This window comes from Hevea brasiliensis, chromosome 3 (assembly GCF_030052815.1).
Source record: "Hevea brasiliensis isolate MT/VB/25A 57/8 chromosome 3, ASM3005281v1, whole genome shotgun sequence".
Lineage (NCBI taxonomy): Eukaryota > Viridiplantae > Streptophyta > Magnoliopsida > Malpighiales > Euphorbiaceae > Hevea > Hevea brasiliensis.
This window is the reverse complement of record NC_079495.1, coordinates 2,596,928-2,614,290: the sequence shown is the minus strand read 5'-3', so window position 1 is coordinate 2,614,290 and position 17,363 is coordinate 2,596,928. Positions and strand designations below refer to the sequence as shown.

Below are 17,363 nucleotides of genomic sequence, written 5' to 3'. Positions count from 1 at the left end.
AACCAATTCAAAATTAAAAATTCCAATTTTTAGTAAAAAAATTTAATTATTAACGATTTTATTGTTTAGAAATTGATTTGAATTTTTTTATATAAAAATTAGAATTGAGACAACGAAATTAAGAAATTCTATACATATTAAATATTCACAAAAAAATTATAAATTTAATTAAATAAATTGCAGAAATTTAAAATATTTTTAATTTAATAAATAATATTAACAATTAAATATTTTGATTTAATATTATTTTAAAATGAGTTCATTATGATGTATTTAAAAAGTTTTTAATGTCATTGTGTTTTTTTTATGTTTGTTATTATATATTCTTAGATTTTTTTTTTTAAATTTAGATATATTTAATATAAATTTAATTTATATATTCAATATATAAATATTGATATAAATTATTAAATTTGTTAATAATAATAATAATAATAATAATAATAATAATAATAATACTTTAAAAAAACTAAAATTTTTAAGTAATTTTTTTAAATAATACAGTAATTGAAAAAAAAAATATTTTCAAGTTTCATGAGAGTACGAGAGAGGCTGATTCTCTGGCATTGGACCCCACCACCCACACTCGTCAGTCATTCCCCCTCCCGGTCTCGTTAAAACCTCCATTTTCCCACCGATTTTTCTTCACTTTCCGGCGGAATATAAAATGAAACACGCAAAAACATGCTTCTCTCTTCTTCTACTTCTCCACTTTCTCGTCTGCCAAACACTCCTCAGATGACCTTAACACACACTGACAACACAGGCATTCACGCAATTTCCTAGATTTAACTAATACGACTATACTATTATATTCAGTGAAGCCGCAGGAAAGGGGGAGCCGACCATGGGTGCGTCGCTATCTAACCTAACGGAGGGAGCCACCATGGGTCCGGGTCTCGGAGATATACCGGAAAGTTGTGTGGCTTGCGTGTTTACCTACTTGACGCCACCAGAGATTTGTAATCTTGCTCGACTGAACCGTGCTTTTAGAGGCGCCGCATCATCTGATTCCGTTTGGGAGAAGAAGTTGCCGCCTAATTATCAAGATCTGCTCGATTTGTTCCCTGCCGAACGGTACCAGAGCTTGTCCAAGAAGGATATCTTCGCCCAACTCTCGCGTTCCGTTCCATTTGACGATGGCAATAAGGTCAGTTGCTTTCATTTCTTGATAATTTTCAAGTTTGCTTGTTGTTTAGTTTGTAAGGGTAATTTTAGGAAATAGCGTTTTTGGTTTTGGTTTCTATACTTTTGTTGTTTGTTTCTTTTTGGGCAGGAGGTATGGTTGGATAGAACGACGGGAAGGGTTTGTATGTCGATATCGGCCAAAGGAATGGCGATAACGGGGATTGAGGACCGGAGATATTGGAATTGGGTTCCCACTGAAGAATCTAGGTTGGTTTAAACTTAATTATGATTATTGATGTTTATTTTACTGGATGTGACATTGGTCGCTTAATTAGGGAGTTAGATAGTCGTGGAGAGGTGATTTAATTTTTTTTAGTTATATTGGAATCTGGATTTTGTTAAGCAATAAGATGGCATTCATTGTTTCTTCGTTTGATTTCTATGAAATGGTTATAGTTATCATGAACGGGGAAGATCATTCTTTTGTGGACTGAGCAGTATGTTATGAATTGAAATAGTCTTATTGTTGGAATGATGCCAGATGATGATAGGATTTGTTTCATTTGATAAAAACTTGGTGTCAGGGTTTTGGGAATTTTGAAGAAAGAGGTGACTAAATAGATGTTGTTGGGATATGGAAAAACTGGTAACTTTTGTCTCTCGATAGTGGTCAACGTGTGTGTATTTATTTTGTTTTTGCTGTGTCTTGCAAAATGATTTTTTTTTTTTCTGTCATTTTGAAAATTTCTCATGTGGAAAGTGATTGTTGCTGCTGTTTAGAGTGCTTAATAACAATCATTGATTTTAATTCTGTGTAGTTTCTTTTAGGATAATGTGGATATGAGAAGATCCATTATGGGTGTATTTTTTTTTTTTTAATCATGGCATGTTAAAGTGTTATGACTAAACTATTTTATTGCAACTACGGAAGCCCTAAATCCAATTAGAAATAAAGCAAACAACAAAATATCAATATTTATATGATTCATCCTCTCAGCATAGGACATTCACAAATATGTTATCTTTCACTATCATCAAATAATAATTACAACAATAAGCTCAAAGTATCACTTTACCCATCTACTTCCAAGAGATATCATATTACTAGTTGTTTATAGTAAATATATTAGTTTCTTCGCCTTATTCTCCTTTAGACATAAGTAATATGTTTTACTTCTTGAAACCACAATCACCACACTACATCATAGTAAATAGAACGCTTTGTTCATCCCATTCTCCTCTATACATTACTAAACTATCTAATATTGCAACTTCACATTATGGGCAATGGCCCTCTTCCTCCCTTGGGGCAATGGACAAGAGTCCCTTCTTCTTAGACTTTTTGTCATTTCTTTATATATGGGTTAAGGCCAAATAATCTCTCCTACGATTCTCATATAGTGTTAGTCTTTTCAATTCTAATCACCATAGATAGCCCATTCAATTTAGGAATAATATTATAATAGGAGTCCTACCCTACATGGGAAATAATTCTCCATCTACTTGAGGAATATTTCTCTCACTATAATTAGGAAAAGATCTTTTTCAAATCCCACTAATATTTTGAGTCTTACCCTAACTTAAAGCAATTAGCAATAATATTAATATCTCTAGATGTATGTGTAGAGAGAGAGAGAGAGAGAGAGAGAGAGAGAGAGTAACAAAGAGGCTTGGAAAAACATACTTCAATTTCTCCACTTTAATATATTCTTTTAAACAATCTTTTAAAATTTTTTTGTAGGATTATCTACAATCCCCTTGTTGTCCATCAAGTAGGATTAGTGGTGTTGAAATCTTCATCAGTTCCGGATGAGTTTGGTTTAGCAAAATTTTGTAGATATAATACTTTGGGTCCTAGCCTTTATGATTTCATAAGTCTCCAGACTTGGGTCATGTCATCATGATGGACCCTTGTGCGCTTTTTTTATGATAAACAAATTTTATTGTGCTTGGGTGGGAAATTTTTACATCTTAAATTGTAGTTGGGTTTGACCCATTCCTCCATAAATAGAAGCTGTCAGTTATGTTGAGTTTAGAAATGTTTGAATTTCTTGTTAACTTACCAATTGTAGAATTCTACCATTTTATGCTTTACTAGAGAAACTTCGTCAGGTCTTGCTTAGATTTTGACTAATAACGGATGCAATGCATGTAGCAGATAAAATTGAAAGAATTTTTGCAAATGAACTCCTTGAGGTGAAAGAGGTGGAAATTGGAAAAGAAAAGGTAAATAGGATTCATTTTTGGTTGGAAGTGTTGAAAAGTGATGAGAAGAGTGCAGATAGTGGGTGGTTATTGAGGTATTAGATATTGTCCGTTGCATAATGTATCAACTGTTATGTAGTGGATTATAGGCTGCGGATATGATGATAAGTTCATTACTGCTAATTTGAAGTCACACTTGTATAGGTTGTACAAACAAATAAGGATTTGTATAACGGCTGACATGGCCTAGACAAAGGCCCCAAAAAAAAAATGTAGAAGAAGAATGGCACGGGGTGGGGGCTTGCCTCGCCGCTGGAACCTAGAATCTTTCTCTATTCCCACTCCCTTTATGACCCTAGTGTCTAATAGGTTTTTTTTTCTTCCTTTAAACTTTAAACCTAGCATCTTGTTGGCTTTCTTTTCAACTTTTAGTTGTTTCAACACTAACAACCCACTTGCAGAAAAATTGATGCTGCTAACACGTGTATAAGCATAATTTCTAAAAGGTATTTGGTGGCATTTTAGTAGGCACTTTTGTTTTATTTATATAGTTTTCAACTTTTTATTGCTTACTCTTAGTCTTAAGTTTAAATTCCTAAAATAATGCTATCTAGCAGGAGGTGACAAGCCATTTAGTTCTTGACATTTCTAGAAACTGCCGCCTTTGAACCCATTTTTGTTTATTATTGCCTAGTACTTCATATAGAAGCAAGATTGAACATTTGACACTCCCTAGAATTCTATTATTATTTCTTTGCATAATAATAATAATAGTAGCAATCCTGTTTTTCTCATGCAACTTGTTTCTTTTAGTATAGATCATGGTTTAAAATAACAGCCGTTTAATACAAGTTTTTGAGAGGACGTTACTATTATCCATGTTAAATAATGACAAAAAAGGCCATTACGTCAATTATGTAATGATAACTGCTGTTATTGGCAAGTAAGTAATGGGTAACAGTTGTTACTCACGTGGGCATAGAGTCCTTTTTTACTTTGGAGCAAAGAGGCAGAGAGCTTGTTTTATTTGTGGTTTCTACAGTTCCTCTTTTTTTTTTTTCCTCAAATTTTCCTTCTTTTTCAAATTTTCATTTCTTGAACTAAGATCATTAATCAGTGAAGGTTTATTTGAATTGAAAGGGAGCAATTAATCAAACTTCTACATCCATATTTTGTAGAGGATGAGTTATTTGTCTTTGTTATTGGTGTTTTTGCTCATTTTTTTAATAAAATTATGGTTTATGCTAGGTTGTTAATGAAATTTATAGTATGAGGTATTAACTTGCTCAATCTATAGGTTATTTTCCCCCCTACCATTTAGCTTTTTTCAGAATTAGTAAAATACATAAGTAATTGGAAAATAACATCAAAGAAACTAGTCCATAGGACAGATAGTAGAACAGATAGTGGAATAAAACACAAGATAGAAATAGAGAACAATAGAAGATATCATAGAAGGAGATCAATTAGGAAGGAACAAAATAGGAGGAGAATCAGGGTTGGTACTTGGAATGTTGGATCACTTACAGGAAAATTAATGGAGCTTGTGGATACCTTCGAAAGGAGAAGGGTGAATATTGCTTGTATCCAGGAGACTAAATGGGTAGGAGAGAAAAACAAGAAAGTGGTTAATTCATAGTGCAAACTGTGGTTCACCGGAAAGGAAAGGAATAAGAACGGGGTGGGCATAATCATAGACAGGATATTGAAAGATGCTGTAATAGCTGTGAAAAGAGTAGGAGATAGAATTATACTAGTAAAGCTAGTACTAGAAAGAGAAACAATAAATGTATTTAGTGCTTATGCCCCACAAATAGGACTAGATAGTGAGAGTAAACAAAAGTTTTGGGAAGATATGGATGATCTAATGCAAAGCATACCGAATGAAGATAATGTTTTCATCGGTGGAGATTTGAATGGACATGTAGGAAGTGATAGGCAAGGTTATGAGAATGTTCATGGAGGTTTTGGTTTTGGCAGCTGAAATGAAGAGTGAAAAAGTATCCTGGATTTTGTTATGGCATACGACTTAATGCTAGCAAATACCTACTTTATAAAAAGAGAATCACATTTAGTGACTTTTAAAAGTGGGCAACATAGAAGCCAAATTGATTTCCTCTTAACCAGGAAGACAAATAGAGCTCTATGCAAGGATTGCAAGGTCATTCCAGGAGAGGCTTTAACAAGTGAACATCGGTTAGTGGTCTTAGATGTCAAGTTGAGGAACAATTCAAGTAAGGGTAGAAGAAATAGTGTAGCTCGAACAAAGTGGTGGCAGTTCAAGGGAGTAAAGCAAGTGACGTTCAAAAATGAGCTTCTTGAGTCCGAAGCATGGAAGCTGGATGTGGAGGCCAATGATATGTGGATACATATGGCATAAAAGATTAGATAGGTAGCTAGAAAAGTACTTGGAGAGTCTAGAGGACATGGACCACCCTCAAAAAATAGATGGTGGTGGAATGAGGAAGTACAAAAGGCAGTGAAGAGAAAGAGGGAATGGTATAAGAAATTACCTAAGTGTGATAATAATGAGGCATAGGAACAGTACAAGATAGCAAAGAAAGAGGCAAAAAATATAGTTAGTCAAGCAAAAGCGCAGACCTTTGAAAGTTATATGAGAAACTTGGAACTAAAGAAGGGGAAAAAGATATTTATAGATTAGCAAGGAGGAGAAAAAAGAAATATCAAGATCTCAATCAAGTTAGGTGCATTAAGGATAAAGAAGGAAAAGTATTGGTGAAAGATGAGGACATTAAAGAAAGATGGAGAAATTATTTTGATGATCTTTTTAACAATAGTCAAAGTGGTAATAGCGTGAATGTAGACTACAGAGCAATAAAAAAGAATGTGAATTATACTAGAAAGATTAGATATTTAGAAGTAAAGGAAGCACTTAAGAGAATGAAAGTGGGTAAAGCCTGTGGACCCGATGGAATACCAATTGAAGTGTGGAAGTGTTTGGGAGATATAGGAGTGACATGGTTAACTAAATTATTTAATAAGATTCTAAACTCAAAGAAAATGCCTGATGAATGGAGGAGGAGTATTTTAGTACCCTATTGTTAAAAATAAGGAAGACATACAGAGTTGTTCAAACTATAGGAAAATTAAACTCATGAGCCATACTATGAAGTTGTGGGAGAGAGTTGTGGAACATCGACTACTTCATGACACTTCTATCTCTCCTAATCAATTTAGCTTCATGCCCGGTCGTTTAATTATAGAAGCGATCTTTCTCATTAGAAGCTTGATGGAGAAATATAGAGATGTGAAGAAAGATCTACACATGGTTTTTATTGATTTGGAGAAGGCTTATGATAGTGTTTCATGAGATGTCTGATGGAGAGTGTTAGAACAAAAGATGGTATCTATCAGGTACATACAAGTGTTGAAAGATATGTATGAAGGAGCAACTACTATTGTGCGCACAATTGGAGGGGACACAAGAGATTTTCCTATCTCAATTGGATTACACCAAGATTCAGCTGTAAGCTCTTATATTTTTATATTAGTTTTAGATGAATTGACGAAACATATATAAGAGAGTATCTTTTGGTGCATGATATTTGCAGATGATATAGTTCTAATAGATGAGACGCGAGAAAGAGTCAATAGAAAGCTAGAGCTTTGGAGAAGTACTCTAGAGTCAAAGAGTTTTAAGTTAAGTAGAACGAAAACAGAATACATGTATTGCAAGTTCAGTAAAGGCCGAACTGGTGATAGGAATGTAGTTAGTTTGGATGGAGTGGTATTGCTCCAGAGTAATCAATTTAAATATCTCGGCTCAATCCTTCAAGTAGGTGGGGGATGTGAGGAGGATGCTAGTCATAGGATTAAAGCCGGATGGTTGAAGTGGAGAAGTGCCACGAGAGTTTTATGTGATCGCAAGATTCCCAATAAGTTGAAAGGAAAATTTTACCGTATAGTCATACGACCGGCCATGTTATATGGTAGTGAGTGTTGGACACTGAAGGAGTCGTATGTGTCTAAGATAAGAGTTGCGGAGATAAGAACATTAAAGTGGATGAGTGGTCATACTAGACTAGATAAAATCCGTAATGAGAGTATTAGAGAAAAGGTACGAGTGGTACCAATTGAGGATAAGTTGAGAGGAGGGAGATTGAGGTGGTTTGGTCATGTGAAGCATAGATATACGGAGGCTCCAGTTAGACAAGTAGAGCACATTAGGTTAGAGGATAGAAAGAAAAGAAGGGGTAGACCTAAATTGACTTGGAGGAGAGCAGTACAACATGACCTAGAAGCATTACACATTTATGAGGATTTAACCCAAAATCGTTTAGAATGAAGAAAGAGAATCCATGTAGCCGATCCCAAATTCTTGGGATAAAGGCTAAGTTGAGTTGAGTATATATCTATTCATTTTATGATTTTTTCAATTTTTTCAAAAAAATTGCATAGCAATAGGTTGTTCTAGTTATGTTACGGCTGTTACAAGCTTGTTCCGTTACCTATGACTGCAAATGTGACTGCAACTGCTATTTAAATCCGTATTCTAGATGCCATCTGACCTGAACTCCATTGCCTGGTTTGTAGTGATGTAGTCTAATTTTGTGTTAGGGTTTTGGAAACCCTAACAGGGAAATGGAGAAGAAATAGAGATGAGAGAGAGAAACAGAATAGGTAGAAGAGAAATAGAGTTGAGAGAAGAGAGAGAGATTGTATTTCTTGATAATTCTTGGAATGCAATTACAAGAAGAACACTACTGAGTTATATAGGCTCATAACAGAAACTGTTCCTGCCAAATTACAACTATAGCTCATAACAAAAACTGGTCCTGCCAAATTACAACTGCTCTATAATTCTTTACAACACTATCTACGCGTTATTCCTATACTTCTACCTATAATATGTAACAATACCCCCATCTTGAGAACTTGTCTCCAAGAAAGTAGAGAAGCAGGAAATTGGGCTGTAATAAAACTCTTGTCCCCCTAAGTTGCATCTTCAATAATGAAATTAACCCACTTTATAAGTCCTTGCACCACCTGCTGATTCCCTCTGCAAATCACTCTAGTTTCCAGGATCTTCTCAAGAGCTACTACAATCTGCTCATCCTGCATCTGAGGTAACTCAATAATAAGGGTAACATCTTTGCCAATCTTCCCTTTAAGCATAGAGACATGGAAAACTGGATGGATTGAAGGAGGAGGCAACTCCAACTTGTAAGCTATTTTTCCCACCCTGTCAATAATTCTGAAGGCCCAAAATACTTGGCAGACTATTTAAGCACCTGTCTTAATGCCACTGAAGCTTGTCTACATGGTTGCAGCCACAAATATACTCAATCTGCCACTTCGAATTCCCTTTCACTCCTATGCTTATCAACCTGCTGCTTCATCCTATTCTAAGCCAATTGCAAATTTTCTTTAAAGAGATCATTGAGATGTTGCCTGTCCTGCAAGAATTTGCCCACAACCTCTACTGAGCACTCTGCAGATGCTACTACTAGTAAAATAGGTGGAGGATATCCATACAAGGCTTTAAATGGGGACATTTTAATAGTTGTATGGTATGAAGAATTATACAACCATTCTGCCATTGGTAACCATCGACACCAATTGGAAGGCTTCAAATGCACCATGCACCTCAAGTAGGACTCCATGCATTGATTAACCCTCTTAGTCTGCCTGTCAGACTGAGGATGATAGGCAGAACTAAGTGCAAGCGTAACCCCGAACTCTTAAACAACTGCTGCCAAAAGAGACTAGTGAAAACTTTGTCCCTATCAGAAACAATCACTTGGGGTACACCATGCAATCTAGAAACATTATCTAAAAACAAATCGGTTACTGAAGTGGCTATAAAAGGATGTGATATGAACCTGCCTAACTCCACCTCAAAAGCTAGCTCACAAGGGGAGGTTTGCAAACCCATATATATAACAACCAAGACCTCCCTGCAGAATCGATGTGGGACGCATCATTCCCGACCCTTTTAGACTGAACGTCCTCGTGAAGCAACCGGGGTCATGACTTGTTCACCCCGACTTTTCCGGAAGAACGTCAGGGAACCTTTGTACATAGCCCACCGACCCATACAGAGTGAGGCTCTAATACCAAATGATATGAACCTGCCTAACTCCACCTCAAAAGCTAGCTCAGAAGGGGAGGTTTGCAAACCCATATATATAACACCCAAGACTTCCCTGCAGAACCGATGTGGGACGCATCATTAATAATATGAACCTGCCTAACTCCGCCTCAAAAGCTAGCTCACAAGGAGAGGTTTGCAAACCCATGTATATAACACCCAAGACCTCCCTGCAGAACCGATATGGGACGCATCATTCCCGACCTTTTTTAGACTGAACGTCCTCGTGAAGCAACCGGAGTCATGACTCGTTCACCCCGACTTTTCCGGAAGAACGTCAGGGAACCTTTGTACATGGCCCACCGACCCATACAGAGTGAGGCTCTGATACCAAATGATATGAACCTGCCTAACTCCACCTCAAAAGCTAGCTCACAAGAGGAGGTTTGCAAACCCATATATATAACACCTAAGACCTCCCTGCAGAACAGATGTGAGACGCATCAGGATGTGCCAAAGATAAGAAGTAAGCAAACTTAGTGAACCTGTAAACCACCACTAAGATGACATCTTTCCCTTTTGACCTAGGCAATCCTTCAATAAAATCTATTAACAATTGCTGCCATGCTTGAGTATGGACAGCAAGAGGTTGCAACAGCCCTAGAAAAGGACAATGCTCACCTTTACACCTTGCACAAGTGTCACAACTTCTGACCCACTGCAAAACATCTTTTCCCATTCCAGGCCCAAAAAAAATTTTTCTTCAATCTAACATGAGTAGCATATATACCAGAATGGCCTCCCATTTGGGGAATTATGATAAGACTCTAATAAAGTCTTCCTTTAAGAAGTAGAACTACCCATATACATCTTATCTTTATAAAACAAAATTCTATTCTTCAATTGATAACCAGAAACAGATTGAGCATCGAATGATGTTTGCTGAATATGAAAAGCAACCTTTTCATCCCCAACATAACTATTCAGTAAATTCTGCATCCAAGTAGGCACCACTACTGACTGCATAGAATAAGAATGAGAAGAAAAAGTTGCTGGCCTCCTAGACAAAGCATCAGCCACTACATTCTTACTTCCCTTCCTATATAAAATCTTGTAATCTAACCCCAAGAGCTTAGAAATTCCCCTCTGCTGCAGATTGGTATGTAACCTCTGTTCCGATAAATATTTAATACTCTCATGGTCAGTTTTGATAAAAAATGTCCTAGCTACAATTAGTGCCTCCACTTGCCCACTCAAAAAGTGATTGCCAACCATTCCCTTTCATATACAGACATAGCTTGGTTTCTAAGCCCAAATGCCTTATATATAAAAGCTAAAGGATGCCCCTGCTGCTGCAAAACAGCTCCCATACCCACATTGCTGGCATCAGTCTCCACTATAAAGGGCTTATTGAAATCTAGTAATGCTAAAACAGGGGCTTCAGACATCAATTTCTTTAAGGTAGCAAAAGCTTGTTGAGATGCCTCAATCCACAGAAAAGAATCCTTCTTCAAGAGCTCATGTAAAGGCTTGCAAAGAAGTCCATATCCCTTAATAAATTTCCTATAATATCCTGTTAACGGAAGAAAGCTCCTAAGCTCCTTAACAGAAGTAGGGAGAGGCCAATTCACCATGGCAGCAACTTTCTTTGGGTCAGTGGCTACACCCTGCCTTGATATAATATGCCCCAAGTATTCAACTTCAGGCTACCTAAAGAAACACTTAGACAATTTGGCAAAAAGTTGCTGAGTTTGCAGAATTTTAAAAACCTGCTCTAAATGCTGCAAACGACTTTCCATAACCTGCTATACACCAAAATATCATCAAAAAATATTTGGACGAACTTCCTTAGAAAAGGTTGAAAGATATGATTCATGAGAGCCTGAAAAGTAGCTGGGGCATTTGTCAATCCAAAGGGCATTACCCTGAACTAAAAGTGACCATGGTGAGTTCTAAAAGCTGTCTTGGGAATATCCTGAGCCAACATCCTTATTTGGTGATACCCAGCCCTGAGATCCAACTTGGAGAACACTCTAGCCCCATTCAATATATCCAATAAGTCCTCTATAATTGGGATGGGGAACTTATCTTTGATTGTCTGATCATTAAGTTTTCTATAATCAATGCAAAACCTCCAGGTTCTATCTTTTTTCTTCACCAAAAGAACTGGAGAAGCATAAGAACTTTTACTTGGTTGTATAACTCCTGAATTTAACATATCATCAACCAATTTCTCAATTTCTGCTTTCTGATAGTAGGGATACCTATAAGGCCTCACATTTACTGGTGATGCATTTGGTAACAAGGAATTGCATGATTGTGACTCCTAAAAGGAGGAAGACCTTGAGGTTCGACAAAAATGCTATTATACTTATCAAGTAGCTGTTGTAATTTCACATTTTTCAGCTCAGTGATAGCTCTACATTCTATCTCACCAGAAAATCCCAAAACACAGAATAGAGGGGTCTGAAAATCCATCCCCTTCCTGCTAAACACATTTTCAGATTCCCATAATCCAGAAAATAACACCTCATCTCCCATACCTTTCAAGGAAACTACCTTCCCTTCTACTGTAAGAGTAATCATGGATGCCTCAAAATAAAAAAGAACTAGATTATGAGCTTTTAACTAGTCTACACCCAAAATCATATCAAAACCACCCAACTCCAGAATTCTAAAATCCCCATTAAATTCGTAATTCTGCATCTTCCACTGAAAAGACTGACATATATGTTGACAGTTAAGCTTTATTCCATCAGCTACTGTCACAGCAGTACAAAAAACTGGTAGTACTACCACTATCAATCACCAAATCCAATTTTAATTACTTAGCAACCCTTTTGTCCAAAAAACTGGTAGTACTACCACTATCAATCAAAACTACCAACTGTCTATTCTTATGAATTCCCAATATCCTAATAGTATCAGCCCCATGACTTTCATCCAAAGCATGAATGGATAAAGTATTGTCCTCAAGTTCCCCCAAATCCTCCATCTCATTCCTCACCTCATCCCATTCCTTCTCACCCCCATCATCTTCCTTACCTTCCACATATATTGCATTTACTGTCTTAGGTTTGCATTGGTGGCCAGGAAAACATTTGTCTCCGCATCTGAAACAGGGTTTAGGCCAATTTCTGGTTGGTTGGGAATTATTGATACTAATTTTGGGTGCTGAGGAAAGGTTAGTATTGGAAGAAGTTTGATTAACAAACCCACTACTTGCTGCAGGTTGAGATTTTGCAGTAGTAAAGGGGGATTTTGATGGCTGGTCAGTATTAGGAGGTCTAGATGAATACTTGTATGCTTGATAAGGTTTGGAAAACTGGAATGAAAAAGTTGAAGAATTATTAATGTTTGAAGAAGTATTGATTGAGGAGGTTTGATTCTTGTAGAGGGTTTCAAGGAAGAATTGGTGAATGGTCTTGGTTTCTTGGTAGTATCTAGTAATTGTTCTTGTATTCTAGCCACTTCCACTGCTTGGGAAAGGGATGTAGGTTTCATCATCCTCACCATTAACCTAATTTCATCCTTTAATCCACCCACAAATCCTGAAAGAAAGTATGCTTCTTCAAGATCTGGCATAAGCCTTTCCATTCTAATCCTTAGATCCTCAAACACATCTTGATAGTCTTCCACAGTCCCTTCTTGTCTAAGTTTCATAAACTCTTCTATTATATCTGCCAACCCCTCATCACCAAATCTACTGCATAACCCTTTCTCAAATTCTTCCCAAGACTTTCCTGCCCCATTGTTCCAATTGTGGAACCAAGCATCCGCCTTATCTAAAAGAAATAAGCTAGTAATTTGCGCTCTTTGTTCGCTTGGCACCCTATAAACCTCAAAATACTTGACACACTTCCTCAACCAAGCCCTAAGCTCCTTCTCATCAAAGGTTATTAACTCAATTTTAGGAAGAAGAAATTGAGTCATCCCTACAATACCCAAAGAATTCCCAAGATTAGGGTTAGGAAGCAAACCTCTATTTTCTCCAGCAATTATTTGAATGCCAGGAACAGGAATTGATTGAGCCATAGAAACAGATTGCATTCCCCTGTTTTCACCTCTGTTTTCCCCATTCTCAGAAGTGGTACTTCCCTTGTTCTGATCCTTCTGATGCAACATTATCAACTGCTCTAAGATTGCATTTGTCTTCTCATATTAAGCTGATACTTCTCTGAATTCTTCCTAACTTCCTTCGATTCCTCAGCATTTCTCTGAGTCAATTCTTGCAAATTCTTGAATTGCTCCTCAAGAATTGCAATTCTGACATCATCTTGTCCCACTAAACCTTATTGCGACACCCCTGGAGTGAAAAGAAATCAAGGCCCAGATGCGCAAAGCTCTAATACCAATTGTTAGGGTTTTGGAAACCCTAACAGGGAAATGGAGAAGAAATAGAGATGAGAGAGAGAAGCAGAATAGGTAGAAGAGAAATAGAGTTGAGAGAAGAGAGAGAGATTGCATTGCTTGATAATTCTTGGAATTCAATTACAAGAACACTACTGAGCTATATAGGCTCATAACAGAAACTGTTCCCTCCAAATAATAACTATAGCTCATAACAGAAACTGTTCCAGCCAAATTACAACTGCTCTATAATTCTCTACGACACTATCTACACCTTATTCCTATACTTCTTCCTATAATATGTAACATTTTGCTCATGCCTCATGCTGCTGGCTGGAAGGGGCAGTTTCAGATGTTATTCCCCAGTGTTGTTTTGCTTATTTAGTTCTATATTTGGTAATGCCTCGATGATAGTGTCTAAACATGGACTCTGATCCTGATGAATGTTTTTGGTTTAGAGTATTGCTAGAATTTTTTTTTTTTTCAGATCTTGGCAAATCTGGTCTGTCTGCGACCAAGTTGCCATGACAAGGAACAACCGGCCCGAAGTAAAATATTGAACACCCCATTGAATTTCCAATATCCATTGAGAAGAAATCTCTCACTATCTTCTGTCCACTAGCTTTCATCACAGTCCCTTTTCAAAGTCCTATTCTCGCAATGCATAGATTTCTTTGTAATCATAGCATCTTTGGCATAAAGGACTAACCAATAGGAAACTCTCGACTCTTTGAGGGCCATGCCACGTTTTGATTGACAAGTGGGCTTTTTGTTTCTATCAACTTCTGTTTTGTTGGTGGAATAGAGAATAAAATTTATTACTAAAGAAACTTCAAATTAGGCTTCCTTTTTTTTTTTTTTTTTTTGGGGTGTGTGGGTGGGGATGGGGTTTGTTTTGATATGCAATTCTAACTATTTCTCACTGGAATCTCAACATTGTTTGTGAAACCATTTACATTCTGTTACCAGAAAGGTAGTTACATGTAGTTTTTCAAGGATTGCCATATCTTTTTATCAATTTTCTCCTGGAAAAAAAAATAAAAATTTACTTAACTTGATCAGTTATTGGAGCAATTACTGTATCTGCATCAGTGCTTCCTATCTAGAGTACCTTGAAGACTTTTTTCCCCTAGTTGTCAATTCTAAATTTTCATAGCATTTTTTCTTTTTCATTAAGAGTGATGCTCTTAAGATTTTAACAGTGAATATTTTGTGTTGTTTTGTAGATTCCATGTTGTGGCCTATTTGCAGCAAATATGGTGGTTTGAAGTTGATGGGGTTTTAAAGTTTCCTTTTCCAGCTGATATTTATACTCTGTCCTTCAGGCTTCACCTTGGAAGATTTGCCAAAAGGTTGGGACGACGTGTGTGCAATTTTGAGCACACTCATGGTTGGGATATAAAGCCAGTACGGTTTGAGTTGTCTACTTCTGATGGTCAGCAAGCATCATCTGAAAGTTGTATAGATGAGACTGAACAAGAAGAAGCATATGGCAATCATAAACGTGGATTGTGGATAGAGTACAAGGTAGGTGAATTTGTTGTCACTGACTCAGAACCTGCCACTGAGGTGCGATTTTCCATGAAACAGATTGATTGCACACATTCCAAAGGTGGGCTTTGTGTAGATTCAGTTTTTATCATCCCCAGTGATCTCAAGGAGGGTAAAAGAAGAGGGTTTTTGAAGTAGCCAGAATACAAAGGCCATGTTTTAGCGTTGCCAATGATCCCAGAAGCTTCTAGTTGGGTTTTATTATACAGCTTATACTTCTGTAGGTATCGCATGTTTTAGAAGATGTCATCATATTTTGTTTTTGTAGTAGGTATACGTCCTCTATGGTAATGTAATCTTGCTGCTGTATTTGATCCATTTTTTTCCCTTTTCATTTTATACCTTTGCAGAGGGTTAACAGAAAATGCTTTGATTTGTGTCTTTGCTCTTGCTGGTGCTTTCTGTTAAGCATTTCATTAGTTAGTTTGATTCAAATGAGGTACAATTCTTCCTTGAGTTAAATCAAAAATACCATTATCACATTCGTTTGTTATACATGACTTAAGCAAAACTTCAATGGTTACTGCACCCGCTGCGTGTATCTGTGATTTGTTTTGTTTTGCACCATCAATTGCAATTATGATAATATTTTGTAAAATTTAGTATTCGAAGATTACCTTTTATATGGGATGGGATAGTTTTGTTAACAGTGTGGTGATCCTGTAAAATATTATGTATTTTATGGACACAAGTTCATCTCTTCTGGATGATACTCTTAACCAATTGTACTCCAATTTAGCAGAATTACTCTGGCTGGTTCTCAATGCTTACTGTGATTTGGGTAAGGCTTAAGTTGTGTTATGCTGAGCAGTATTGTGAACCCTTAAATTGAAAATTTTTAGACTGTTGCAGAGTTGGATATGTTTGATGTATATCACACATGAAAATTTACGTTTAGCCTTCTTTATATTATTTACTATTGCATCACGCTAGTAACAATTGTAAAGGAAACTTCTTGTTGGCTATCATTAAAACCCTGCAAGGTTCATCGTTCGTGTTGTCCAGAGCTGTTTAAGAAGCAGGCAAAGCACAGTTTGCACTGCCTTTGTCAAAAATACTTTAGTTTCCCTGTATATTGTTTTTTTTTTTTTTTTACCTGTATTTTCTTTTTGATAACTTGTACTAACTTGGGGATCTTTTGGATTAATTTCTGTTTCAGAGAGTTCCATTAAATTCTCTGCTTATGATTACTTGTGTGTTTGAAAAAGGGTCGAGAACTAGTAACCAAATTGGCCTTGTAATGTTTTTGGTTGCGTTGGTCAATCCAGTAGGTGCATTGTTCTGTTTCTTCTCTGAAAATTGCAACAATCATTGTGGTTCAGCTTTAAGATGCTGCCAGCTTGAATTGAGTTGCATCCTCTAGCTATAAAATTGACTTGATGAACTATTTTCCATGCAAAATTGACACGTCCTATAGCTAGGTTCATGGACTGATTCGTTACCACACTAGTTTGTGCGAAGCTGGTATGGACCACAAGTAGGGAGTTTTGGCTTAAATTCTGTGATCTTTACTTAAATTTTTTATTTTCATGATCTTCCAGCCCTGAGTAATTGATTGAGCAACTACTGTTGGATTTTTATGGCTGGAAGTTTTTGCATTATTATCAGAAAAAAGAACTGACTAGCTATTCTTTCTCACTTTATTTATGAGGCATCCATGATCCGGCAACTGTTCATGAATGCAACAGACTTCCAGCAATTAAAGAACCAGTCGTCATCTTCTTTGATTGCATCTGGATTAATTTTTCTAGACAGTTACCTTTGTTTATTATCTGAAAGATTTGCTTTGCTCATTGTAGACATGTAGGCTGTAGCATCTAGAGCGGGCTTGATTGGTGTGCCATATCTGCCCACAAACACAATACATTTTCTTGGTAAGGGTGGTTTGAGAATTTGATTTGTTTAAGCACTTCTAAAGTAAGTTTGTTAGACTAAGAAAAACAACTTTAGCAAAGCTAACCAATGAAACCTAAACAATTTTTCACACTTGATTTTGCAGGCTTCTTACCCTTTACCTTCTCCATTTGTTTTGAAGTTCAACCCATAAATGTACTTGCATCTGTGTCCATTACTGTTT

At 36.6% G+C, this 17,363-nt stretch overlaps 1 protein-coding gene across 1 annotated transcript; it reads left to right on the top strand.

Moving 5' to 3' along the window:
* Window positions 1-544: 544 nt before the first annotated feature.
* LOC110636329 (F-box protein PP2-A15) lies at window positions 545-15,766 on the top strand. The gene is made up of 3 exons (XM_021785983.2): window positions 545-1,150; window positions 1,277-1,395; window positions 14,962-15,766. Exons 1-3 carry the CDS (start codon window positions 848-850, stop codon window positions 15,422-15,424), a joined length of 885 nt encoding a protein of 294 aa, XP_021641675.2. The 5' UTR covers window positions 545-847; the 3' UTR covers window positions 15,425-15,766.
* Window positions 15,767-17,363: the final 1,597 nt, after the last annotated feature.